The 26,334-nt window shown below is 39.8% G+C and overlaps 2 protein-coding genes across 4 annotated transcripts in view; one reads left to right on the top strand and one right to left on the bottom strand.

The window, feature by feature from the left end:
- GABPA (GA binding protein transcription factor subunit alpha) lies at positions 1-24,240 on the bottom strand. 3 transcript variants are annotated; one of them, XM_080919383.1, is made up of 10 exons: positions 24,153-24,240; positions 20,125-20,227; positions 17,993-18,137; positions 16,544-16,628; positions 14,549-14,794; positions 8,708-8,902; positions 5,327-5,380; positions 3,626-3,766; positions 3,225-3,417; positions 1-779 (listed from the first exon to the last, which is right to left on the bottom strand). In XM_080919383.1, the coding sequence occupies exons 2-10, from the start codon at positions 20,199-20,201 to the stop codon at positions 551-553; spliced, it is 1,365 nt and encodes a 454-aa protein (XP_080775509.1). In that variant the 5' UTR covers positions 20,202-20,227; positions 24,153-24,240; the 3' UTR covers positions 1-550. The 3 variants fall into 3 exon arrangements, with proteins under 3 accessions (XP_080775509.1, XP_080775508.1, XP_080775510.1); XM_080919382.1 differs by lacking the exon at positions 24,153-24,240 and adding an exon at positions 23,662-23,795; XM_080919384.1 differs by lacking the exons at positions 8,708-8,902; positions 24,153-24,240 and adding an exon at positions 23,662-23,795.
- Positions 24,230-26,334, top strand: part of ATP5PF (ATP synthase peripheral stalk subunit F6) — a 7,419-nt gene continuing 5,314 nt past the window's right edge. The window contains exon 1 of the mRNA XM_080919385.1: positions 24,230-24,367. The gene's annotated coding sequence lies outside the window, so the exon portion shown is untranslated. The remainder of the gene's footprint in view (positions 24,368-26,334) is intronic.

Below are 26,334 nucleotides of genomic sequence, written 5' to 3' on the forward strand. Positions count from 1 at the left end.
AGTTAACTTATTTCTTACTTGCAAATATATAAATTAATAACCTGATAGTTTAGTAATTACCAATATAATTTTATTTGATATGACCATTTAGCTCTGCTTGATTAGATGAAACAGGCACACATGCTTTAGCTGAGAATGTCCGTTTTCAGGCTCTGTGGAAAGCAGAGAGGAAACAGCTACACTCCCGCAGTGGCTACACCAGGCTGGTTCCTGGAAATGCTTCTTCCTTACTTTCATCTTCAGACGCTATTTTTTTGGTAGGGCTAGACATTAATACTGACCAGTTTAGCTTTCCTGACTGTTAGCAAACTAACCCCCGATGAACCTGCTCTCGCATCGCAGGCATCGTGGTGATCCTTTAACATATTCTAAAATATATGTTCAACATAAAAAGATCCAAATTCACAAGAGTATGAAATATTTATAAAAAAAATCATGCATCAGATTGTACACTCTAGAAATAAGATTCAAATTCAGTAATAAAGGTTAGAGCAAAGCTTGCTCTAAATATTTAAGAAAAACCTTAAGAGTCCTCAGGAGGTGCTAGGTCTCAATTGTCCTTCTCTGTTTGTAGAGAGGCAGCTGCCAGTGCTACGGCTGTGACCGGCTGGGCGATCCCGTGGAGCTGCATCTTTGCAAGTTTCTTCTGCTCACACTCCGTGACCAGGCGGTTCAGTTCCGCTGCACTGTACCCAATCAGAGTCTTCAAGTCACAAACAAACTTGTACACAAATCTCTTGCCTTGAACTTTACAAATCATGTCCCCATCATAATAATACCTTTAAAAAGAAAAACCACATCAGTAATTGTAAAAGATGAAGAGTTCGTACTCCCTACTTTTCTACAAACAGAAACCTAGCAGAGTTTTGTACTCACTACAATAGTTAATGTTGATGCCAGAGTACTTAACATTATAAATCAAACTCCAGAACATTACTTACAAACACTTCAGTCCTCATTACTTTAAAAACTTATATGTATAACAACTGTGATAACATTGATTCAGAAACCAACAGAATTACTAAAGAGACGACAAAAACAAAAGAATCTGAGAAATGGCAAAAGGACCTAACCAAGGGTTTTTAATCCAGAGACAATGGTGCAAAGTCTCACACCTGGACTTGCTGCCTTTGTGACCACAGGAACATCCTAGTTCCTTTAACCCTTTATTCCTCATGTATAAAGTGAGGTGAAAACAGTCAGTACCCTCACAAAATATTGAATAGAGAGAGATAATCTTTATAAAGTGCTTAGCATACAATGGCTGCCACAGTTAACTATAGAATATACACTATGTTAAGAAGAGTCCAAACAGCAAAGTTACAGATAGTTGTTAAGTCCACTTTTGTTTTACATAAAATCTAACATGATATATTTAATACAATAAATACCTTCATCTTCCATTTATCATATAAATGTTGCCCACATTTTGGAGAAATTCTCCAAACCATGAGGGGTCCCATAAGAAATGAATTTAAGGTCAGAAGAAAGATGCTACAGGAAAAGAGGTGAAGGGCATCAAAAGGCACAGCTGTCCAGCCTACCATTGCAGAGCAGACATGGAGTCCACACTACAGGGCTGTCTACTGCACTTTCCATGGAGACAGAAGCAGCTGAGTTTATAGCTACTTTGTACATGAGACTTCACACAATAAAGAATTTGAATTTACTAACCACCAAACTGCTTGTCATTTAGTTTAAGAATACAAGTTTATGATAAATAGACATGTGAGAAAAGGGAAAAAAGCAAGTGGTTTGATATGTCTAGAATGTAATTAGGACTGGTGTGATCATCATTTCTTGGTAAAACTAAACAAAACACACACACACACACACACACACACACACACACCCCTAAGCTTTGATTGTGTTTGATACTTCCTTTCTTCAGCCTATGGCATACGCCACACAGCAGCACACAGCAACATGAACCTGCATTGTCACATGGCTGCTGCCCCACTTACCTTTGTCAAACTAGCTTTTAAAAACTCCTAAATTTTGAACTCTACCATATAAACAGAAAAAATACAAAAGTTAACATCTGAAATGCCAATTCACCATTAAGTTATTACTCAGGTCTAATAACAGACTGTCAATAACTAGAGCACTCTGTTCTTTTCCACAAGTTTGCTTCAAGACAGTAACTTCACTGCTCTTCTTTGTATTTTTTTTCTTAAAGGTATATCCAAAAACTTCATAGTTTACTTTTCTTATTTTATCACACTATCTTAAGTGAACACACTCATATGCAAAATTAGTTAACACACAGTCCTTTGAACTCAGCCCCCTTGCTATCCTAAGTAACACACTCATACACCATGTTATATAGTTATCACACAGTCCTTTGAACCCAAACCCCTTCCTGACTCCGTAACATCACCTGCGACAATAGTTCAGCTTTAATACTTCAGTAAAGAACAACTGTCTCACTCATTTGTCTGATGGATCGGGGTGATTTCTGATTTAGAATCTTATGTATGGACACTCAGACATTCCTGCTTGTGGTCTACTCAGAAAAGTCAGTAACTTAGCAGGGCACCCCTGACAGAATCCTGCATGACGCACCCCTCAGCACAGTGCGGAAGCACTCCCATAGCCTCACCAACACCTGGTAACAGAGGTCTTTCCACTTAAGCTTATTCAAAGTAACTAGGGAAAATAATTCCAAGCTCTACTTTTGGATGTTCAGATATAGAAGGATTAAACTGTAAATTAATTACAAAAACAGAAATTCATGAATTTGATACAATATATATTCGATATGTATATAGCATCTTTGTAATGCAAACTACAAAAATATTTACAATAAGCAGGTTGGTTTTGAACAGAAATTATATGCTTTTAAATCACTTAAAACAAATAACCTTATGATTGTTTTTAAAAAGATTTATGCACATCAAAATTGTAAGGAAAACTCTTTTAAGTAATTTTTAACATAATGCATAGAACATTTATGCTTTAATTTTTTTTTTTTAATCATATTGTTCATTCTCTGGGCGTACATGTATATATGCGCCTGAAGTTAGCCATTCTCCTACCATAGAGATTCAGAAAGGAAAGTCAGTGACGCAGTAGGCTTTGGGGTGAAAACCTTTATTCACTGAGCCATCTATCTCATCATACACACGCACATGCATCTTGTTATGATTACCTACCACGTTTATATCAACAATATGAAGCTATATTTTTAGGGAATATATTAGAAAACAAAAGCAAACGCTTACCGTAATGCACGGCTAAGTTTCTCATAGTTCATCGTAGGCTTGTTTTTACGTTGTCCCCATTTTTGTGCAACCAATTCGGGCTGATTTAGCTTAAATTCACCTTCATCACCAACCCAAGAAATACAGTCTCGAGCATCCTTGTCAGTAAGAAGTTCCAGCAAAAACTGCCATAGCTGGATCTGACCATTGTTTCCTAAATCCGTAAGCAGAACAAGCAAACAGCATGTTAGAAGCTAACACAGGTCAAAGGCAGTGCACAAGCAGTGGTCCAATTTCAACCAAAGTAAAACCAAACTTCTCATCTTGTAAACATTAGCTAAACACTGCCAGAGAGTCAGCCCATATTCATAGTTTAATATCTAACTTGACAAGTTTTCTAATGCCAGTTTATGCAAAAATACCTGTTCTGTTCCCCGGTGAGCTCCTATCTTCTCCTGAGATCCGTGGGGATCTTTGTACTTTTGCTGCCTTTGTGCTACTGTTTATAACTTTAATCGTAGTTGGTGTAGCAGAAGGCACTGACGCTGGAATAATCTGCACAGCTAAAAGAAAAAGGAAAAAATATTTCCCTCTAACACAGATAGTAAAAGTAAATGCAATCAATAAAATTAACATTCCTTTAATTATGTTAGGAAAAGACTTCGATTTGTGAATCTCAGCTTACAGACAGCTAGATTTATTATTCCAAAGTAGGAATGGCAAATATCCATTATCAGAAAGCTACAATACACCTGTTCATAAAAATGGTTTAAACATGATGAAAATTTAAACTATTCAGAACTCACATTTGTCTTTATGACTGTTAAGTTCACAAGTCCGGGTGAGAAAGGCTGGGGCTCATTGGAATTGAAGGGCAGAAAAACACATTGTTGATTCGATCTTAAACTGACCAACCTGGTAAACTTTGTAACATTTTTAGACATGCTATTCAGCAGTCAAAATGAATGAAACATAGTTGCAAGTATCAACAAAGCTAAGTTTATCATGTGTTAAACAATAATTCAGTTTATCAAAGATTAATGTAACAAAGCCTCAAGCATGCATAGTTGGTAGAGAGGAGGGAGAGAGGAAAGAAAGGGGGACAGAATTAGGTATGGGAGGAGATGGGCAAGATGTATTGAGGGTCAGGAAATTGAACAGAGAGGTGTGAAGCAATGGGAGATGGGGAACTGAGGGTAGCCACCAGAAAGTTCCAGATGGCAGAAAAGCAAGAGGCTCCCAGGACCCCAAAGGGATGACATTAGCTAAAATACCCCAAAAAGGGGAGGGAGAACCTACAGAGACCATATCCAGCGGTTAGGCTCGGCCACCCAGCCTTTACACAATTTTAATCCAGAATAGCTCCTGTCTAAAAAGAAATGCTGGGACGAAGAGTGGAGCAGACTGAGAACAGGTCATCCAGAGACTGCCCCACTTGGGGATCCATAAGCAGCCACCAAACCCAGACACTACTGCCCAGAAGTGCTGGATGTCTGCTGAGAGGCTCTGGCTCGCAGCCAACCATCAGACTGAGCACGGGGATCCCAATGGAGGAGTTAAGGGAAGGACTGAAGAAGCTGAAAGGGGTTTGCAACCCCACAGGAAGAAAAACAGTATCAAACAGCCAGACCCCCCAGAGCTCTCAGGGACTAAACCACTAACCAAAGAGCACACATGGAGGAACCATGGCTCCAGCTTCATATGTAGCAGAGGATGGCATTGTCTGGCATCAATGGGAGCAGAGGGCCTTGGTCCTTTAAAGGCTTGATTCCCCAGTGTGGGGGAACACCAGGGAGGTAAGGTGGGAGTGAGTGGGTGGGTAGAGGAGCACCCTCATGGAGGAGGGGAAGAGGGGTGGAATGAGGAGTTTTCAGAGGGGAAACTGGGAAGGGGTAATAACATTTGAAATGTAAACAAGCTCTCAGTTTAGAAAGAGACAAACAGGCCTAGGGGTAAGCAAAGCAAACAGACATGGCTCTATTCCTGATCTACATGGACTTAAGTTCAACTGCTCTGTCCTCTGTAATTAGAAAAGTTATGCTAAAAGCTTTATCTTGAAGTCATTTAATAAAAAAACCAGTTTCTTACTGATACTTGGAAATTCTACGGGAATGAATACTCACGCTGGTCAATTGTAACTATCTCATTCATCTGCTGCTCTTGGCTTGCCAAAACATCTGAAGAACACAAAAAAATTCATTTTCATTTAAAACAAAAAACACAATTCCCAACACAGTAAAAATGAACTTAGCAAACACAGCCTTTAAAAAAAGTTCCATGATTAGAAACAAAACTAGTAAGACAAATAAGATACATGTTAAACTGAAAATTAGTTAAATGTTCAGCTGTCTTAAGTGCTACATAATAATTAGTCATGTTTGAAATACCAAAGGCTTGCTACAGCCGTATATTAGTTCACTCTATTAGCTCTGTTCCTTAGAGAATCCAGACTAACAGGCTTGAACAGAATCTTCTACAAAAGCCTTCAGTATCTCTCACTCTTCCCAAGCAAACACCATTCTTACTGTGTTGCACATTACACATCCCAGATCCTAACTTCAGTCTACCACAGCTCTGCCTGTCTATTAAAACTGACCCTGTCCGTGATCGCCCTCAGACTGGGTGAGTCGAGACTGAGACTCCAAGAAGACCCTAAGGGTGTTCTGACCAGGTTCAATTTTGTGATACAAGAGCTGAGAAGAGCTGGGAGTGAGTAAGACAAGGTCTGAAACCTACCTACCAGATGGAACTTTCTTTGGGGCTTATAAGTTTGAGGGCTTAAATAATCACTTGAGACTATCCTCAGAGAAGTAAGGGTTTAGTAGAGCTTAACAGTTAAAATTTAAACCCTTAGATATTACTTCTTCACATCTGAATGAGATCTCACACACCTCACAAGGCTATTATGAATTGTAAAGAAAAAATGTTTTCAAGAAGCACACTACAGTAAACTGAGGATTTTTATGTTTTGAGACCTCTAATTCTGAACATTCTACCCAGAACTCTTTTCTTAAAAGTTTGTTTTGTCCAGATAGGACTTCTTTCTGCAGCCCATGCTGTCTGGAACTGTTGCTGTGAGCCAGGCTGGCTCACACTGAGAAGAGACCCACCTGCTTCTACCTTCCAAGTGCTGGGATTAAGGGTGGGCTAAAAACATTGTGGTGTATTTTCCTCTTTAGTTTTTAATGTATAATTGACAGAAAGTGTTATTAAAACTAAAAGTGTCCTGCCACTACATGAATACAAGCAGCTTAACCTCAAAGGAGACAAATTAGAAAGGAACCATTCATTAGACAGCTCATTCTTGGCAACCTGTAAACTCAGCTCCAAACCCTTGATCCTCAGAGACCTGAGTTTAAAGTGTAGTTCTTAAGGACTCTCAAGGTAAAAAGCAGAACACAGGAAGTAATATATAATCTAAGAAAATATAGGAATCCTGAATACTGTACTTCCTCTAAAGCCCCCCAAACCTTGGTCATGCATGAGAGAAGAAACATGTGTTGAAAAGCAGAATCATGAGGAACATGGAACAGTTATGAGAAACCATTAGGCCCTAGCGCTATTAAGCGGATCCAGTCCTTTTTCCTAAAGACTTATTCTTTTGCTGACAGATGTTTACATTAAAAGCATGATGAAGAATTTGTATGCCTGGTATATTTCTTATGTATCTTCCCCAAATAGAACCTGGGAGAAACTTTAACTTAGGATCTGCATGCAGGTAGGCCAACTTGTAAACAAGGTACAAAAGGAGTTCCTTCTCTTCAGACAGGTTCACAAGAGATCACTAAGGCTAACGGAATGACAGGCTTATGAGTAATAGTTCTGTCCTAGGAAGCAGTACCTTTAAAAGTTATGCCACAGACCTTTCTTCTTTCTGCTCAGAGAACCCTGTTCTGAGAAGAGTTGGAAACAAGAGAAACTGGAGAAAGCCTTGCAGATCATGCCCATTCTGTAAGTGCTGAACTGGACCTAAGATTCTAAAACTAAAACCACTTCTTACGAAAGCAGAGCAAGGATTCCTGCTGGACAGGCAAGCAGCTCTATGAAATATTTGCCGAGGTTGTAAAACTCTAGAGCAAAGCTTCTCTGAGGAAAACCCAGTCTACTGCACAGAAGAGAATGAAGAAAACAAGACGTGTCTCCTGACTAGGAAAAGTAAATGTAACTTTACAGTTTGAGAAACATCAGGTGAATGAGAAACTGTCAAGTACAAGAAAGAGTTGATCTGGGAAAGACTGGGAAAACCATGACTTTAGAGACTACTCTAAGTACTATTCTTGTAGTTCCAAGACTCCAAATAAGAAAATGTTTGAATAAACATGACTCAGTTATGACTCTGACACTGAATGACAACAAAGACATTCAACTTACTCACGTTTAAGAACTGAGGTAGCTAATAACCCCACACAGCCTATGAATATAGTCAATCTCTTAGTAACTCTTCAAAAAACATCAGTGAGAGTTCATTCAAGAGAAAACAAGTATAGTGCCTTTCTAGAGCCCATCTCTTCCTCAACATGAGAGATAAACCTTAAGTAACAATGCTAAGTATCAAATTACTGTTTAAGATCTTCTTTCCTCATCAAGTGAACAGCAGAACAAAGTACAAGCCATGACATTTCCATACATAACTCTTAGCAAACAGAGCAGAATCCACCCTACTTATAAACAGAAAATCATGGAGGTCTGGCTAGCTTCACAACATACAAAACAGTAGGAAGGGATGGACTGCTGGTGAGATGGCTTAAACGTTATTAAAATATGGAGTAGACTAAACAAAAAATGTATACTTTTTTTGTACTTTTTGGTCAGCCAGGTAGATTCTAAGTTTTCTTCAGAGAAGCTTTGCTCCAGAGGACTCCTCCATAACTCTCTTAAAAACCTTTTACTTAACTAGGAAAGGCATTTTTAATCCTACAAATAAGAGACTAGGAGGGAAATCTCCTGCAATCCAATGATCTTAAAGTTTCTAGAAATGCAGGTGATGATTAGGGAAAGACAAGGCAATGATCAGAATGTATAAAAAAAAAAAAGGGCTAATGGTGGAGCCTCTGTGAGATTCTAAGAACCTGGATCCTAGCCAGGCTTGCACCAGTCATCCCCGCCACGTGGGACTTGGCAGCAAGAAGATCCTGAGCTGAGACTAGCCATGGCATATAGCAAGACCTACCTGTCTCAAAAAGACAGACAAAAGAAAGACCTTGGAATGTGGTATAAGCCCAGATAAGAATCTTAGTTTGGACACTCCCTATGTCTAACCCTCTGTAGGGATCTTACAGCCTCAGTCTCTCACATAGAAACCTAAAAAAAGAAGGGAAAGTAACAGTTTATGGCATTACTATAGGTATTGAAATAATACATAAGGAACTCTTCACACTACCTGTAACAATGTTATTACAGCATCAGTATTTGCTTATTAACAATTAATAAAGTAAAAACAAAGTTACAAAAATAAAATTAAGCTTTAGTTACAATGCAAAGAAATAATAACTCTAATTTTATACATTTTCGAAGAAGTTCCAGATGACTCCAGAGAATCTCTCCCCGAGGGACCCGCTGAAAAAAATCTTCTTGGTTCAGACTACATAATTCTCTTCCAGAAATGTTGAGTGTGGTGAGGTCTATATCAGTCATGCTGAACTCCTTCATTACCCAAACCACCCAATGCAGGACTTGGTCTGTGGACCACTGTATAGGATCTAGAAAGAAAAATATTACCTTTAGCCTTGTTCCATCTTAGATAAATTCACAGTTAATATTTCAATTCACATATATACACATATGAAATCCAGACAGGTGTTTTTCCCAAGTGACGCAAACTGATTTTCTGAAAAACAATTTTTATGCTGACATGCATTTTCTCCTCTGTTCTTTCTCAATTTCTCAATCTCAGTTACCAAGTAGGAACCAAGGAGTCACTTGGTTCTACATTATTTAGTCTGGAATTTTATCATTAAAAACAGACTGTAAGATTGTTCTCTGGTGGGCCACATGACAACTACAGTATATTATCTTAGAGATAATGGAGGATACTGTCCAAGCTCAAAATATTATTTTAAAACACTGTATGGTTTGGTGCCTTGAGAAAAACTCAGTGGTATGCTAGGGGGCTAACCTTCCCTTTCACATTGAGCATAATACACTCTTTCTCCATCCCTCCCAATAGAACGTTGGCTACTGTGTACTCACCTTTGGTGGCACTTTCTGATATGGCATGCTAACTTCCTGTTCACTCAGCTGCCCCCCAGTGGCATCAACTCCATACATAACTCTAAGGACTTTGTGCTAAACCTGATTCCAGTCTACTACAGTGACTTGAACAGGCATCTGTTGAATGTACACAGAAAAGCTCCAATGATTTCATTTATTCTATTATTTTTATTTTTACAAGCTAACCAAATTTGCAAACAGAAAATTAAAGACTGCCAGCATATCTGAAGATTGTATCACTATATTCTTGGCACCTAACTGAAGATATTGTCTGTGGGCACTTAATGCTGGGTTAATTCTGGCACTGGTACTCCTGCTTTAAGATGATGGTTTATTTAAATAGTACTGACCATATACCCAATAAATGAGTGTTATTTAGTAAGAAAATGTGTAAAATTAACAATTAGATAAGAAATAATTTATGGTAAAAAATAAACCAAAGAAAAATATATAGGCTTGAAAGCCACAAAGAAGAGATGGAGAATGTCTAGGAAGATGAGAACAGTTTATCTTCTCTGATTATACACAGAAAAACAGAAAGCAACTGAAGGTAAAACCAGAAACCCACAGATGCTTACAAACCCAAAGAGACACCCAGCAATAAATTATCTACCACATCCATACGGTATGCATGGGTGAAGACAAAGCTATTTAAATGAGGAGGCTTGAGGGCAGCGTGGCTAACAGTCAGCTCTCATCTCAGGAAGAAAAATCTACAAGATTTGTTTCCAAACCTATGAAGAAGCAAAATGACAACAGGAAGACAACTAGAGCCAAGAAGTCCCTGAAAGCATAGCAAGCCAAGATAAAAAACAAAACTAAAGAACAGCTTTCCTAATTCCATGGGGTCCAAGGGGAAGGAATGAAAACAGTGAGAAGCCCAGGGATGTTAGAGCAAGAAAACACATTTTGTCTCTTTTCATAAAGTAACAATGAAATACAAAAAAAGCAGTATTGTTTTGTTTGCTTTAAGATGAGCAAACACAGCAACTCTCATATAAAATCGGAGATGGAGGGAAGATTTCAGCTAGTTCTAAAAATCATAACCAAAAGTGTCTGAACGGGAGGATCCCAGTATAGAATAAAAACTTCTCCCTCCAAAATTGATATTGCTCAGGTTGTGCTGACTCTAGACAGTGAGAAAGGCAGGGTACTCATTTAGTACATGGCGAGATTGTTCTCTTAGAATACACATTACAATGAATAATAGTAATGTATAAAGTACTGTGAAGGAAAGATTCTCACTATAACCAAACCAAGATCAAGAGTTGACACAAAGAGCAGAGAAAGAGCCACAATGCTCAAGAACGTGTATACACACAGTACTGTAAGAGGGAGAGTAAAATAAATGCTGTTTGGAAGAAAGCGTCTTTTTAAGTTACCCTTTCTAGACAATCTGTAAACAGAACAAAAAGAATGCTAACTAGAGAACTGGCTAAAGCTGTAAAAATGGGAAATGGAGGATGAGCCTCATGGTGGACTTTGGAGAACAGGGGCTAAGATAGCAGCTCTGGACATAGGGAAAAAGGCGACAGCTGACTACTCACTGTGGGCAAAGAAAATTGTTTACATGCACCCAAACCTAAGTAACTTAAAACCAGGACAGTTGGAGAAAGAGCAAGAAATCAGCTGTGAGAACAAAGGCAAGCTGGGTAAATGGTGAGTTCTAGGACGGTCTGAGCTGGAATGCCAGACAGACAACTAATTAACCACCAAAACTGATGTCAATACTCAACTTGGAAGCTCAACAGTTGTCTAACTAGTCTCATGGTTCCACCACAGTCCTAAAGCGATTAGACAAACTTAGAGGGAAGTTACCAGTTTGTGAAGAAGGAAGCCAGGTGCATGCAATTCCAGCAAATGAGGAGGCTTAGGCTGGATGACAAGTTTCAAGTCCATCCTGGCAACATAGGAAGACTTCATCTCAAACAACAAAGCAACCAACCAAGTACATCACACCACACACAGCAGCAAGTCACCAGCATGACAGCAAAGTCCCATTTTGTTGCCCACAAAATAGAGCTAAGTCTCATTCTACAAGGTGAGGCAGTGAGGAGTAAAAGTCATGAAGTAGGACATAGCTGTGGCTACAGAGCAGGACCGACGGCAGGCAGGAGGGCTGGTGCAGAACCAGCTTCTCAGAGGCTCAAATCCTTTCCATCAGATCTGTGACAGAAGACTAAAAGGAGTTGACCAATGTGGAGAAGAAAGAGCTATAGAATTGGACAGCCCTTAAATGCAATCTTTTTGTATGTGAATATGTTTATAGTTAAGACTCTAGATATGTTCTTAAATGTTGTAATCTGGGCAAAATCATAAATTTTTGAAAATACTCTAAAAAAAAAGACAATAGCCTATCATTTCAATATTCATACTTCATAAAAGAAAACGTACATATTTGACACTGAATTAGTTTTTATTGTTTTAACATTTTGTAGAACTCATCTCTTTGGATAGATATCTTTTTAAAAAGATTCTTATTATAATATATTACATGTATGTAGCTGTCTTCAGACACACCAAAAGAGAGTACCAGATCTCACCACAGATGGCTGTAAGCCACTATGTGGTTGCTGGGATTTTAACTCAGTACCTCTGGAAGAGCAGTCAGTGCTCTTAACCACTGAGCCATCTCTCCAGCCCCCCCATACTACAGTTATTAATTTCATCTTCAGATTTGTTTAAAGGGCAATATTAAAAATATCCACACATGCAACCACATGTGTGAAGAAGTTTCTAAGCTGCTGTCAAGAGAGAAATCTGGCTTATATTAATGTGAACTTTAGTGAATTTCCCAATGTGGGTCCATTTCAAAGATTTAAAAGTAGAGGTAACTAGTTAACTATATTTTAGTGTTACTTGGAATTAATTAGTCAAGGAACTTTATGTAGGTATAGAAAAAAAGAATATTATCAATGATGATCTCAATGTTTTAAATGTACTTTTAAGTAAACGCCATTCTTGGTAGGACCTTGAGCCAGTCCTCCTGCTACCCATGGCCATTATGTATTACTTCCTGAAATGTCTTGTGGAAAGTCAAACACACACTCAGAACATTACTCGGAGTTTTCATGTCCCCTTTCTTCCCTTCTCAGCATTTCTTTTCAGATGATTCCTAACTTTCTATCACAAATAAACTATCCATACTAGCTTCCACAGATCTAAAGTAAATTTCTATCTGTCACAACAAGGAACTGCATGTGGCTATGTAGTTATCAATCCCTTGGCATTTGTGGGTATTGGTTCTAGGAGGTCACCACTCTCAAGGCTATTGAAACCCTCAGAGGCTAAGTCTCCTTCAAAAGAGTACAATATCTGCAAGTGAATGAACAGAACTTACAGAATGTCTAATAATGGGTACTGCAAAGCAAATACTTAAGTGGTTACTACGGAGGAAAAATTAAGAGCACAAGCTGTCTGATCACTTCTTATTCTAACACTTCTCTACTGCCTCAAAAAATTCTAATGAACTTGACTACAATTTAGCTTATCTAAGCCAACAATAATTTATATCAAAGTTAAACAATAATTCTTTGATTACCAAACTCGATGCAATTCATATTTTTGACTTTCTCAAAAGTATCTCAGGCGCCTTTAACTGCCTGTAACTCTCCTTCGGTGGCAGCCATACTCTGTAGTTATTTCTTCTGTCTCCAGCTATACCATGAGTTCTGGAGAGTCACACTATGCAGTCTTGACTGGCCAGGAACTCAAAATGATCTGCTTGCCTCTGCCACTGGAGTGCTGAGATGAAAGATGTGTGCCACTGTACTACCTGCCATTTGCTTTTCCTATTTCCTTTTTCCTTTCCCCATCTAAGGTACAGTCTTGGAACCAGTAATACTGTGTTTTCTCCACATTGCTTCTCTCAAAATACTACAGCTTTTATAGCTTCAAATTACAAATTCAATATGAATGAACTCCATACAGCACTGTACCTCCAGCCTGAGATCTGTGCTCCTGAAAACTTGTACTTTACTTCAAAGTCAAGTGCTATCAACACTTTCCCTTAAGAAATCTGTCCCATACCAAAACTGCCATCTTCCTCTAAGACTTTCAAATGTATGCCTAAGGTTATAAATCTAGTCTAGATGTCAAGTGCTAGCCCAGCAAGCATGAGGCATTGAGGTTAGTCCTATACAGTGCTAAGGAAGGCACGCTCAGTTCTTCTGTATCATCATTAGCCCAGAACTTACCACAGTGCCTGGCACAGTGTCATTCCACTACACATATAACCATGCTGCAACCAGTTAGTTTCAAAACTACTGTCCTAGACATTCAAGCTTGAGAAGCTAGGTCAGCACTTGGATATCCTCTCTCCATGTTCACAATGTGTTGTCTTCATCACTGTTTACCACCAACAAAATCACCTAGTCTATGCTAATCTGGACAGAGGTACTATTGCACAAATGACAAAAACATGCTTCTTTTCTCTCCAGTCAGTCACTATAAGTCTATGGAACAAATGAACAAGATTCATGTTTTTAGTCCTTACTCTCAGTAATCAAGAACAGTTGTATGTTGTCAGAGATAACTCTTGGTCCCACACATCATCCCAGTACTCCTGAATCCATCCTGGTCTAAGTCTGTTCTGAGTGTCTGTTTGAAATAACCTTCATGGAAGTATAGTTCTCGGAATAAACCCACCATCACTTTCTTCAGACTAGGATCCCTATGACATTGCTTGCTGAGAAAGGGTCTGCTACACAAACCTAAGCTTACACTGAATTTGTCAACTACTGCCTCAGCTCCATTTGGTATTCCTCAAAATATTCAGCTTCATTTCTTTAAGGCTTTAAAGACACGCTTTGTTTGTATTAGTTATTGACTTGTTAGTTATTAGTATTCATTTAATCTTTATGACAACTGCCTCTTGTCTATTATCTTCTTTCTCTTCCACTACACTGTGAGCATGCTTAGGGTAGAAAGTCTTCTAATAATTCTCTGTCTTCCCAGAAACCAGCAATGTATTTGTTCATCATGTGTACCTAGTACGTTACAGTTCAAAACTAATTAAGTATACAAAAATCAGTATTCTTCTATAGCGTCTACATTAAAAACGTTCTATCATAGCGCAGTGATGTTTTGTGTCCCTACTCTAACCTTACTGCACCTAACCAACAGCGTCTCATTACCATAGGGGATCCCCAGGCGCTCCTGCTCCTTTCTGTAGCCTTCCAGTGCAGCGGCCCATCTTGTCACTTGCTCTGAGGTCTCATCTGAAATGGTTGTAATATGCTTGGTGCCATCAAGAGTTATCACTTGGGCTTCTTCAACGAGATGTGCTTCTGCTTCTGCATGGTGGGCGTCTGGATCAATGACAACCTCAACTGTTTCCGCAGTCTTAACAATTTCAAGGATGTTTAACTTTGGCTCAATTCCTAACAGCAGAGAGAAACAAAAGTACAGAGGTAAATAAAACCTGAAGTCACAAAGAAATGAAGGTTATTTTTTCAAATGAGAAAAAAAAATACAATCTTCTTGAAATAGTGAGATCATGAAAAGATCCTTATTGCCAATAAATACTAAACAACAGAGACAGTACTGTGCTCTGTGCCAAACTAATTTTCTGATTTTGGTAATTATAATGCAATTATATAAAAGCATTCTTAAATAGTTATACTGCAATGCTGGAGATCAAACATAGACCTCACACATATGAGGGAAGTACTCCAGCTCTGAGCTCTATGCCCAGCCTACGACCCTTGTGTCTTAAGGAAACATAGGTGCTGATATGTTTAGAGATAAAAAAGAATTGTGTCTGAAATTTATCTTGAAATAGCTAAAAAATAAAAATGTGTATTGAAGAAAAAAGTAAAAGCAAATATAATAAAACTTAACACCTTTGTAAAAAATACCAAAAATTCTTTAACTTAGTGTTGTAAATTTTAGTAATAACTTGACAAACATTACCTACAATTACCACATGAGAAAAGTGCCACTTTTTACAAAAGTGAGATTAAAAAAAATATTGACATAAATTAAAAAAACAGAAACCATACTATAGTGCATAAGTGAGTAGCTATGCATTCTGAGATTTTATAGACTTTTTTATGAAAATTTAAATAAGTCACTCTGCTCCCTACCCCTTGCCCATACACACACAGAAATAAACCGGACTGCATATAGCCCCAGGCTAGCCACAAACTCCCTACAGAGCTTAGGATCACACCAAACGTTTATCCCCTGCTTTTGCCTCCCAAGTTATGAGGATTACAAACCACTGTGCTCCGCTCTGTCTTTCTTTTCACTTTATTTGTGTGGGGTGATGCGCGCACGCATGTGTGTGTGCGTGTGTGTACACAGGTGGATGGATACCTGCATATGAAAGTCAGAGCTTATATGGGACATCTTCCTCAGTCTTTTTCCACCTCTCATTTTGAGTCAGGATGTTTCACTGGACCTGAACCTTATCAATTCATCAACTGGATAGTCAACAGGCCCTAAGGATTTCCCTCCTCTGCTCCCCAACACTGGGATTTTAGGTCAGCACCCTTGTGTCCAGCTTTTTACATGGTGTTGGGTATCTGAACTCAGGTCTTCAAGCTCATTCAATAAGACTGAGTCACCTTGCCTTCCCATCCTAAAAATCTGCTGACTCAGTTCAATCAAATTTAAATCAATTAACTTAAATCGTACAGACATTCAAGTCCTCTGTTATTAGAAACTGTATTTCCTATGGAGAGGAAATAAAGATGAAGTGAATGATTCATTACTACAAAGATTCTTGAATGGAAATTTAGTTATGCAAAAATTTAAAGCTATTTCATAAATCAGAATTATATTTAGAAACTACACCCTAAGAACAATGGTATATAACTGTATTAAGAAATAGTATTTATTAAAAATATAACAAACTGTTCAGGGCAAGAATGGGGTGGAGATGACAAAAATACCATGAAATTCTTAAAGAATAAAAATATTTGAAACAAGTGCTCATTATATGGTGTGGTTCTCCTTTATTTCCGTTTAGTGCAGTGTCCTGTACTTTCAGCTTCACCCTGACAGACAGAAGCTCTGAGCAAAAGCATGAGTGTAAGATCATCTTAAATACCTTCAGCAGAAACATTTTTAAAAACTCAGAATAACAAGAGCTAAATTTTTCAATACTGTCAATGAAAGTAACTTACCTTGGTAAGAAATTACTTGTACACTAAGCTGTACAGTCCCATCTGTTTTCACTCCCTGATCAAACAAGCTTCGGTCTGGATCCAGCTTAAAATAGGTAAGTAAAATTATTTTAGCTTAGTCATTAACAAGCTACTGTCTATGGTTTAGTATAAATCACTGTACCATTTCTGGACATACTAATTAAAAGAATGCATTTAATTATCAAAGTTGTCATATATTTAGTTGCTAAAACTAAAAATCATTTCACCACTGAGACTGTAATGGAGGACAGCAAAACTAGCAAACCCCTTCTATTTTCCTAGTACTGAGGACGACCTACAGCCAGGCCTCACATGTCCGGGCACACCTCTGCAGCCACTCCCTGCCACCCCAAGACTATTTTAAGTGGCAGCTTTCTATGGGAGCTCTACAGTCTCTGTTGGCTCCTTAAATAACACAAATAGTCAATTTTTCATTCTATAAATGAATTTAAAGTACAAGATAATGCAATGTTTATCATGACAAGAAAGAATGTTAATTAGTGGCTGACAAATGATCTAAGTTTGCTAACATACTCTTGCCATATCTCCCTTGTAACTAATGTCACTTATTAAAACTTAGGATTAGCTCTAAAGACTGTTCACAAAGGTAATACAAATAAAAAAGTTTCATAGCCTGACTCCTGGATCTGCTGGAGTCAGATCCATATCCTTAGAACTCTGGTGCTCTTTCCTTTCAAATCCCCTTCTAGTGAATGTGTTTTCTACCATGCTTACAAGTGGAATAAAATAACTCTGACTTCAGATACCTGGTCACTAGCTTGAACAGGATGTTATAATATGTATCCTATGTCTAGATATGTCTGCAGAGAAACTACTGAACATCCAAGTCTATCACTCTCACTACTAACAATTCAGTCACAATATAATCACAATTTCAATTGTTTACAATGTCTTATACATAAAGCCTACAGTGTTAAGTGAACTTCATATTCACCTTGAGTAGGAGCAAAGCAAACTGTAAAACACTTGTATTGATTAAGTCTGCATATCATAATACAACAATGGGAAATTGTAATGCAGCTAATGCCAAGAAACATCAACTAGTATTTAAATTTTACTACAAATAAAATATAAAGAAAATAAAACAATTTAGTGAAGAGATCTAATTTTAAAGGTTAAAAAACTCACATAAAACAAAATTCAGCTAGTCAGCAAAAACTACTTTTGTCTCCAGGGTCATTGTGTTTCCCACTACTCCATTTTAAATTTCATTTCCATTGTAATTTGATTTCATATTCATGAATTTAAAAAGGAATAAGTGATTTATTATTCATTCATTTCGATTTTATTACTCAATCTTTTAAATTTTAGATATAAGAAATTTGTTGAAAGAATTTATTTCTAAATGCTCAAATTTCCTATCATAGATCAAGTCTATTTATAGCTATCTATAGACATGAGCCTTACCTGAATATCTTGCAGGCAAATTTCATGTGCATCCAAAGAACACTGCAATCTTGGTTCTAGTAGTTTCTTTAAATTGCCTATTGGTTCATTGATGTCTATGGCCTGGCTCACACATTCAGCTGGAGTATAGGTTTGTTCCACAATGCTAAATGTTAATGGAGATAAATGTTAATAATTACATGTCACCCTAACACTTTGCTCAAAACAAAATTAAAAGCAAAAGCACAAATGATCTTTTGAGACGTTTTTCTCTCCTTACTATATTCTGAACTCATTTCTTCTTTGATGCTGTGTTGCACTCAAGTTGTCTCAATAAATAAAACTAAATCTCATAGATGACTTGAAACTTAAAGTACACTTGAAAGCATGCCTTGTTATACATATAAATGTATGTGCTAGCACATAAATACTAGACATACATTATTTACGGGGAAATATCTGCTTTTATATTATAGTTATTTTCAAGAGCTTATGTCCTTGAAATCTGTACAATTGGTTGGAAGGGTGGCACAAGTCTATAATCTCAGCACTTGGGAAGTTGACACAGGAGGATGAGGAGTTTAAGATCATCTACCATCCTCAGTTCCATGGAGAAACCTAAATCAGCCTGGGCTACATGAGCCCCAATTTCAAAACCAACACCAAACCAAACCAAACCAGAATTTTATATATATCATTTCTACTAATCAATTTCCTTCCCAATATAACCTAGTAAATATAAATTAATAAAATGTAATAATGTAAGTCAAATACTTCCAATTTAATTTAAATACTAGCCAATTTTTGTAATTAATCTTACTTGTTATTATTCTTAGAAAATTATGCTGCCTCTTAAAATTTACTTAGAGCTTTTGCAAACTGTTATCTCACAATTCAAATAGGTTTGAGCCTAGACAAGTAATTGTACATATTTCTTTGTAAATGCTTACAGGAAGGCAAGGCAGAGACTGAAAAAGCAGTATTTAAGGAAATACGTTTCATAGCATATTTAAATGTGACTTAAACCTCTCTTAAGTTATTAAAAATATGTATTAAAAGTAAGTATGATATGGGGCTCAGTAGTTCAGAGCCTTGGGGACAGGAGCTGGTTTCAGGTGGCTCACATCTACCTGAAGCTCCAGTTCCATGGCAATATGAAGCTTTTGCCTCTCCTGGCACTAGAACTCACCTGCATAGAGTCACATCCACACTCAATTAAAATTAAAACTAAAACTAATAAAATAAAACGTGAGTGCATGTCCAGGGAAATTGGTTGGTAGAAGAGCACTTGCTATACATGTTGAGGCCCGGAGTTCGGCTGCTCAGAACCCATGTACAGCCAGGTGCGGTCACACACACCTCACCAGCATTCCTACGGTGAGATGGGAGACAACGCAGAAATCCCCAGAAGCCCACAGGCCAACTGGATGGGCCTATGCATCATCAAACACAAGAGTCCTGTATAATAGGATGGATCCTGAGGAACAACACCTGAGGCTGACCCCTGACCTCTGCATGTATGTTTTGGCACGCAAGTACACATATTTAACACAAACAAGCATATTTAAGTGTACATACATATAAATTGCCATTTTATATTTATATATTTTTAAGTATAACACTTAGGAAATTTAGTAAATATATACATCACATTTTTTTTTTTGTTAAAACAGTTAAAGTTTATAAAACAAACCCACTAACGATAATATTGCTTTAAATAGCATACTTGGTTAATGTAAAAAAATTCCTTTGACTAAGTGAGCACTTTTAGCATATTTTTAGCTATAAGCAGAGCAGCCTACCCTTTTCAGTTATCCTATAGTTATTCATAAATAACTACTGTTATGTAAGTTCAGGCTGAATTAAACTGTCTTTGAAATGAAAGTCAAAATCACTTAAAAGGGGGGAAAACAGTCCCCTTGGATGGAGGTGGGTATAGACTACTCTAACTGTGTGATCCGACCAACTAAGCTGTTGCTTTATTTCAGAAATGCCTTCCTTTCCGAGCTACTAAGTCAGAGAGGGACGACAAAAAACAAGCTACAATATCCTCTACAATGTGAGGTCAGGTTAAAAACAAACATATTGGCCTGCTCCTTGACTGTAACTTGGTATACTGGACATTAAAAACTGATCAATTCAGAAATACCAACCTTTCTTCTGTGCACTCTGATTTCTCAGTTCCATCTATCTCAATTTCTATCAGTTCTTCTGCTTCTCTCTTAGTCATGGTTGAAGTATTTCAAAAGCTCAGTCCTGGAAGAGTTAAATTTTAAGAGATTTAAAAAAAAATAATCATGTGTACAAACAAAATGATATGCAAGAGACCAAAACTGAATTAAAGCAGAGGAAAAAGAGGTACTCTATATATGTAAAAGCTCACATACAGCATTTATAAACCAGGTTTTGTTTAAAGTGGCATCTGTTAGCCTGATATGGTGACTTCATTATTCTATGTGTTGGAACTTGTTGATGTTGCAGGATATTAAATCATACTCTGTGTAGGATTATGGGGACAGGGAGTACTATATCTAGTTGCAGTGTGGCTCAGTCCTTAGCTTTCATTCCTTTGGCTGGAATATAGAGATGCCCTTAATACCACATCTTTAATCCCAAACCATGCAGGTAAAGTTGTTAGTTGGCAAAAGGAAGCAGCCATATTTATAAGTGAGGTCTAATAGTGGCAGACAAAGTGATGACTCAGAAAGATTTGCCAGAATACATGCCAACTCTCACTAAGAAAGGAAAGCGATTTAAGAGAGCAGTACACAGGATAAAAAGGAGAGAAAGGAGACAGTTTTACAAGGACAGTTATAGAGATAACAAAAGAGACATAGGCAAAGACAGAACAAGCTGGAAAATAAGGAGCCTGAAGATAACAGATTGCGAGTTACTGTGAGGCCAAACAAGGGAATTTAGGAAAGGCTGAGAGAAACCAGATTGAATCAGTTAGTGTTGAATGGAGTTTTTAGCCAGAACAGCTGAGTGAACCAGACAGCCAGAGGTCAGAAAGAGCTAGAAAAGATGAATTTATTCAGCAGTAAGTCTCAGAAGCTAAAAATATTCTAGGCCTAGATAAGATTGTACAGAGGCTAGAAACTTCCTAAGCCTAGGTTAGCAGACAGAGGCAGTAAGATTCCTAGACAATTACCTCAGGTGAATACACATATTTATATGTTTGGCCTAGTCTAAATCAGTAAGTTAATTCGAGTCATTACAAAAGCAAATGAAAGATGCATCAACTACATTAAAGCAACTTGGACTCAAACCTGAAGCTTAACATGGAGATGGATTATAACTACTTGGCTACGAAATCTAGTTTGATTACATAAAGACTGAAAGTCTTGTTAACACACAAGTTACAGGAAAGAAAAGGTCCCCACAGCACCTGAAAGTGACAAGGTACTAATAAGCGGGACAGGTCAAGTCTTCAGTTAACTGAGAAAAAAAGTTGGGACAAACTACCAACGTAGGCAAAGCACAACACAGAAAAAGACACCAAAGGAAATTTAAAAAAATTCAGGGTATGAAGAAATGCACTAATGTAAATCATTCCAATGAAATTTAAAAGGAACTATGCACATTGTATTGTGTATTTCCTAGAATATATGGCCAACATTAGGGGAAATATAACATGTGCATCTGTGTTGCGTGTGTAGTCGGATTAAACATTAAAAACTGCCGCTGCTAATGAATGCTCTACTTGTCGATGGCAGCATAGCACCGCTGGCTCCTGAGGCTTTGTCCAACAGCCAATGGAAACAGATGCGGAATAGAAATGAGGGAGGCGGAGGGGTCAAGGATACCATAGGAAGACCTCCAGAGCCAACTAACCAGGACCCACGGGGGATGAGTCACCAAAGAGCATGCAGAGCATTGTAGATGTGCAGCTTGGTCTTCATGTGGGACCCTACCAGTTGGAGGGAGGCTGTCTTTGAGTCAGCTGCCTGGCACTGGATCCCCTTCTCCTAACTGGACCACCCAGTTGCGCCTCAGTGGGAGAGGGTAGCCTCCAGCCTACTCTGACTGCACGTCCCAGGGTGGGGTGATATTGAAGGGGGACTTCCCTTTAAAGGAGTAATGGGTGAGGGACTTGTCAAGGGAGGACAGGAAGGTAGAGTAAGTGAATTACTTTTTCCAAAAGTTAAAAACGGTGTCAGGTGGCAGTGGTGCTCGCCTTTATCACAGCACATGGGAGGTGGAGGCAGGTGCATCTGAGTTCAAGGCCAGCCTAGTCTACAGATTGAGTTCCAGGATAACTAAGGCTACACAGGAAAACCCTGTCTGAAACTGGTGAAGAGCAAATGAATTCTCAAAGCTACCATTTTTCTGTTCAGTCCTGTAGGTTTGTTGTACAGTTGCCAGAGACTCAGGTTAACCCACTACTTGGCATCCCCAGGCTCCTCAAACTAATATCTCACTTAGTACTTAATTCACTGTCATGACTATGTATCCCCAAGTTACACTTTTGTATTTGTAGTAAAGATAAAATGGACTTAATTCAGTCAGCATCCAGGTGTTTATACAAATACAAAGAAAAGGTGCTAACAAGATGGCCAGTGTCGAGTGGACTGAGGTACCTAAAGAAGCCTGACAATCAATGGTGGATCTGTATAAATATTTTGCTCTTGCCAGCAGTCAGCTATTTTTAGCTCAACCTACCTGTTTCTAAAAATTGAGGAGGGGAGACCAGGAAGGGGACAACATTTGAAATGTAAATAAATAAGCAATAAAAAGACTGCACATATTTTGCTAGGGGAGGTGGTACACCTTTAATACCAGCACTCAGAAAATAGAGGCAGATAGTCCTTCTAAACTCTAGGCTGGTCTAGTCTCCATAGCAAGTTCAAGGTCAGCCAAGCTACAGGCTAGAATGTGAAACTCACACCCCCGACACAAACTAGCACGTAGGTGTACACACACAAATATAAAGTGAGCACGAGCATTTGTGGAGGTGAGAGGGTCGTCAGTCCTGTCCTCCTGACACCTGGATTCCAGGGGCTGAACAGTCAGGCCTGGCAGCAAGTGCCTTTACCCGTCGACATCTCTCCGGCCTGCCTAGGAATTTATTAAATGACTGCTCATCGTCTCGAAACGACGCGTTGGCACCAATCTCGACGCCGTTGACCCTAACGGTGGTATCCCTAAACTCCATCGTTGTGTTCACTGCACTACACCACCAACAAAAGGGGGAGGGGGAGTTGGCAAGGAACATTAACTTTCACTGACATCTTCGGGAATGAACCAGAAAGTCGTCCTATACATTAGAATGATGGCACTGGCGCAACTCTGAGAGAGTTCCAGAAGGACAACTGGATCTGGAGTGTGGCCGAATCGGGTGACAGACAGGTCTGGCATGTTCCAGAGTCCCCGGAGCGCAGGGACTATGTGCAAGGCCAGCGCTACGAACCTGGACCGCGCCTGGCGACGGGCGACTCCGGCGCGTCCCGCAGCGCGGCCCTGGCCATGCCGCTCCCCGCGCCCCTCCCCTCGGCTCCCCGCACAGCCTCTCCCGCCCCTCCCCACCCGGCTCCCTCAAGTCTCCACGAACGGAAATGGGAGTCACAGCGCCGGGGACCAGCGGAAACAAAACACAGAGGCGGCCGCGGGGGGGCCGCGGCGGGGGAAAGCCCCGGAACCAGGCCGGCCGCGCGGGCCTGCGCTCCCCGCCAGCCCGCGGCCGCACTCACCAGCTCCGGAATCCGCCCCGCGGCCCTCGCCCGCGCTCCAGAGCTGGCTGGGAACGGCGGCGGCGCGGGCTCCAGGTACAGCGCCTCTCCGGGTAAGCCGCGCCGCTCCCGCGAGTAGCAGTGTGAGGCCCCGGGGCCCTTCCCGCGGAATCGGCGCTAAGGAACCCCAGCCCCTCTCCCGCCTCCCAGGCACCCCTGGGCCTGGAACTACAACTCCCAGCAGGCTGCGCGACCCGAACGCCCGTGACAACGGGGGCTCACGAGGCACAAACGCCCCAAGGCGCTTTGTTTTACGCGCTCGTTTTATCCCACACTACGTCCACCTCCCCAACCCCAAGGATCAGGACGCTGACTCCGAAGGGAGCTTAAACTAGGGGGACAGGCCAAAGTACGCATGCGTACAGTGCAGCGTTTCCAAGAGGAAAAAGGGGGGTGAAGTTAAGTGTAGGAAATATGGCGGAGTCTTAGCTGAGGGACCCGGAAGCACTTACCCTCCACTTCCTCCTCCTGTTTGGCTTCTGTCTCACCTAGAGGCGTCCGGTCGCAGACTCTCTTCGAGGCGCTTCCTGTCCGGTGAGCGTCGAACGACTGAAGCGGTGGCCCATAGTGCATTGCGATGGCGGGTAGGCGTGTGTAGGCGGAGCCAGGGCCGGAAGTAGAACGGTGGCGGCGGCGGTGACTCTGGCAGCTCGGGACTCAGTGCAAGGTGACTGGGAGGGTAACTAGGCTAACTTGGCCTCTTGGGACTGCGATTCTGGGTTTCTTCACGAGGCAAGGGCAGCCCATCACCTCTGCCCTAGTAGTAGAGTGCAGCCCTGTGTCCTTGGCACCTTTATGGCCTGGGGTCACCGGTGACCTCGGCCCTGCTGGGTATTAAAGTTTGCCTACGCCCAATAAATAAGACCGTTATTACTCTTTTGAGAGCAGAACAGGCCAACATGCAAAGCAAAAAAGGCGGGGTGGTGTGCCTTGCAGCCCCGCCTGGGGCAGCCCAAGGTCACAGCTCGCCCGAGAAGCTTGGGAATTATGCACGCCACGAGCAGTCATTCCTCCTAAAACAGAAAAGGGCATGGTGATATCCTAAAATTTTGTGTTCAATCTAGAAACTAAGCTGCTTAAACAGCTTTGTTGATTGACTTTATGATTAGATACTCACAGGCAGCAAAGGAACTAGCCTTTGGCTGGGCTGGTTAGTCAATCACTATAAATAGGAGAGCCATGCTCCTTCCCAGAGCGACACCTCTGAATTGAACTTTGATTTTTTTTTCCCATGCTTTCCCTAATATTTTTAATATCAGACTCCTAACATGCTGCTAGCTACCACCGGATATTAATTCAGTACAGAATTTGTCACAGATGGTGTTTTACACTTCTGATGAAATTTGTCTTCTGTGTGATAGTGAACAGATCACATTCTCGATTTAACTTGAAAAAGTGAAAGGCAGTAAAGGAGAAGCATCAGTGTTTTTGGTAAGAGAGTATGTGCTCATTGTTTGGACGACTGAGTAGTATTTAGGAGGCGAATGAGTTGGGTGATTATTATAAAGTCTTATATATTTGCCTGTAGCTCTTTCATCTGTATAACTCTCTGGTAGATTATGAATGACACGTTGATTTCTTCAGATGTCTCAATTTGATTGTGATCGGGTGAATGCAAACTCATTGCTTCTTTGATTTTTTTTCCAGCAGTAGTAAATGTTATTCCAGGTTTGTTAAAGTTGGTACTGTTGATTCTTTAGAAGTGAGAGTGAGGAGGATTGCTGTTTTTTCGTGTTGCAGAGAGCATAGCAGTGTGTCCAATACCTGCCACCTTCATTCAACTTATTCAGGACGGCCAAACTTATCTTCAGACAACAAATGTGCCCTTGGAGAGAATTACACCCTCTCCCTTCACATATATTTAATAACCGTTGTGCTGGTCAGCTGGCTTATAGTTAAAGATTCTTGAACTATTAGTGGTAAAGGACCACTCAAACCCCTCTATGCATTTCTGTCCATCATCTATCCATCCATCCATCTATCCATTTCCCAGATTTCACCTCACTGATACTGATCTCTTTTTAATCACCACTAATTTTGTAGCTCCAGCTGACCAGCATCAATTGTCCAATTAGTTTCCTTCTCTTGAATATGAAGCCAGAGCCACATGGCCAAAGCTGCTGAGTTCTGCTGCTTGCAGGAGCTGGAACATGCCCCCTTGTTCTATTAGATTATCACTAGCTTCCTCTTTTCTAACTCCTTCACTACCTTGCTCTGTTCTAGGCTGGCCATGAACTCAGATATCGGATTGTCTTTGTCTCCTGGGATTAAAGGTTTATACTAAGTTTCCTGGAGCTAACCTAGCTGGATGGGATCTTGCCCCAAGGTCATTATTCACTTTTAATATTCTTAAACACAGGATTCAGCTCCATTTCACTTCCTGGTGTCCCTTTAATATTCAAACCATATATTTTGTATTTTTCCTTTCTCGACTTGCTCCTTTTTGTTAAAATGCTCTTCATAAGAGTGAACTTTAGTAATCACACAACAGAACTTACACCAGGCTGTTTTAGGACTTCCTTTTTCAAAGCAATTAATCTAAATCTCTTCACCTTAACCTCAGGCAGACTCTTCGGACAAGGGCAAAAAGCAGCCACATTCTTCACTAAAATACTACAAAAACAGTCTCTAGGC

Source organism: Micromys minutus (assembly GCF_963924665.1).
Source record: "Micromys minutus genome assembly, chromosome: 7".
Lineage (NCBI taxonomy): Eukaryota > Metazoa > Chordata > Mammalia > Rodentia > Muridae > Micromys > Micromys minutus.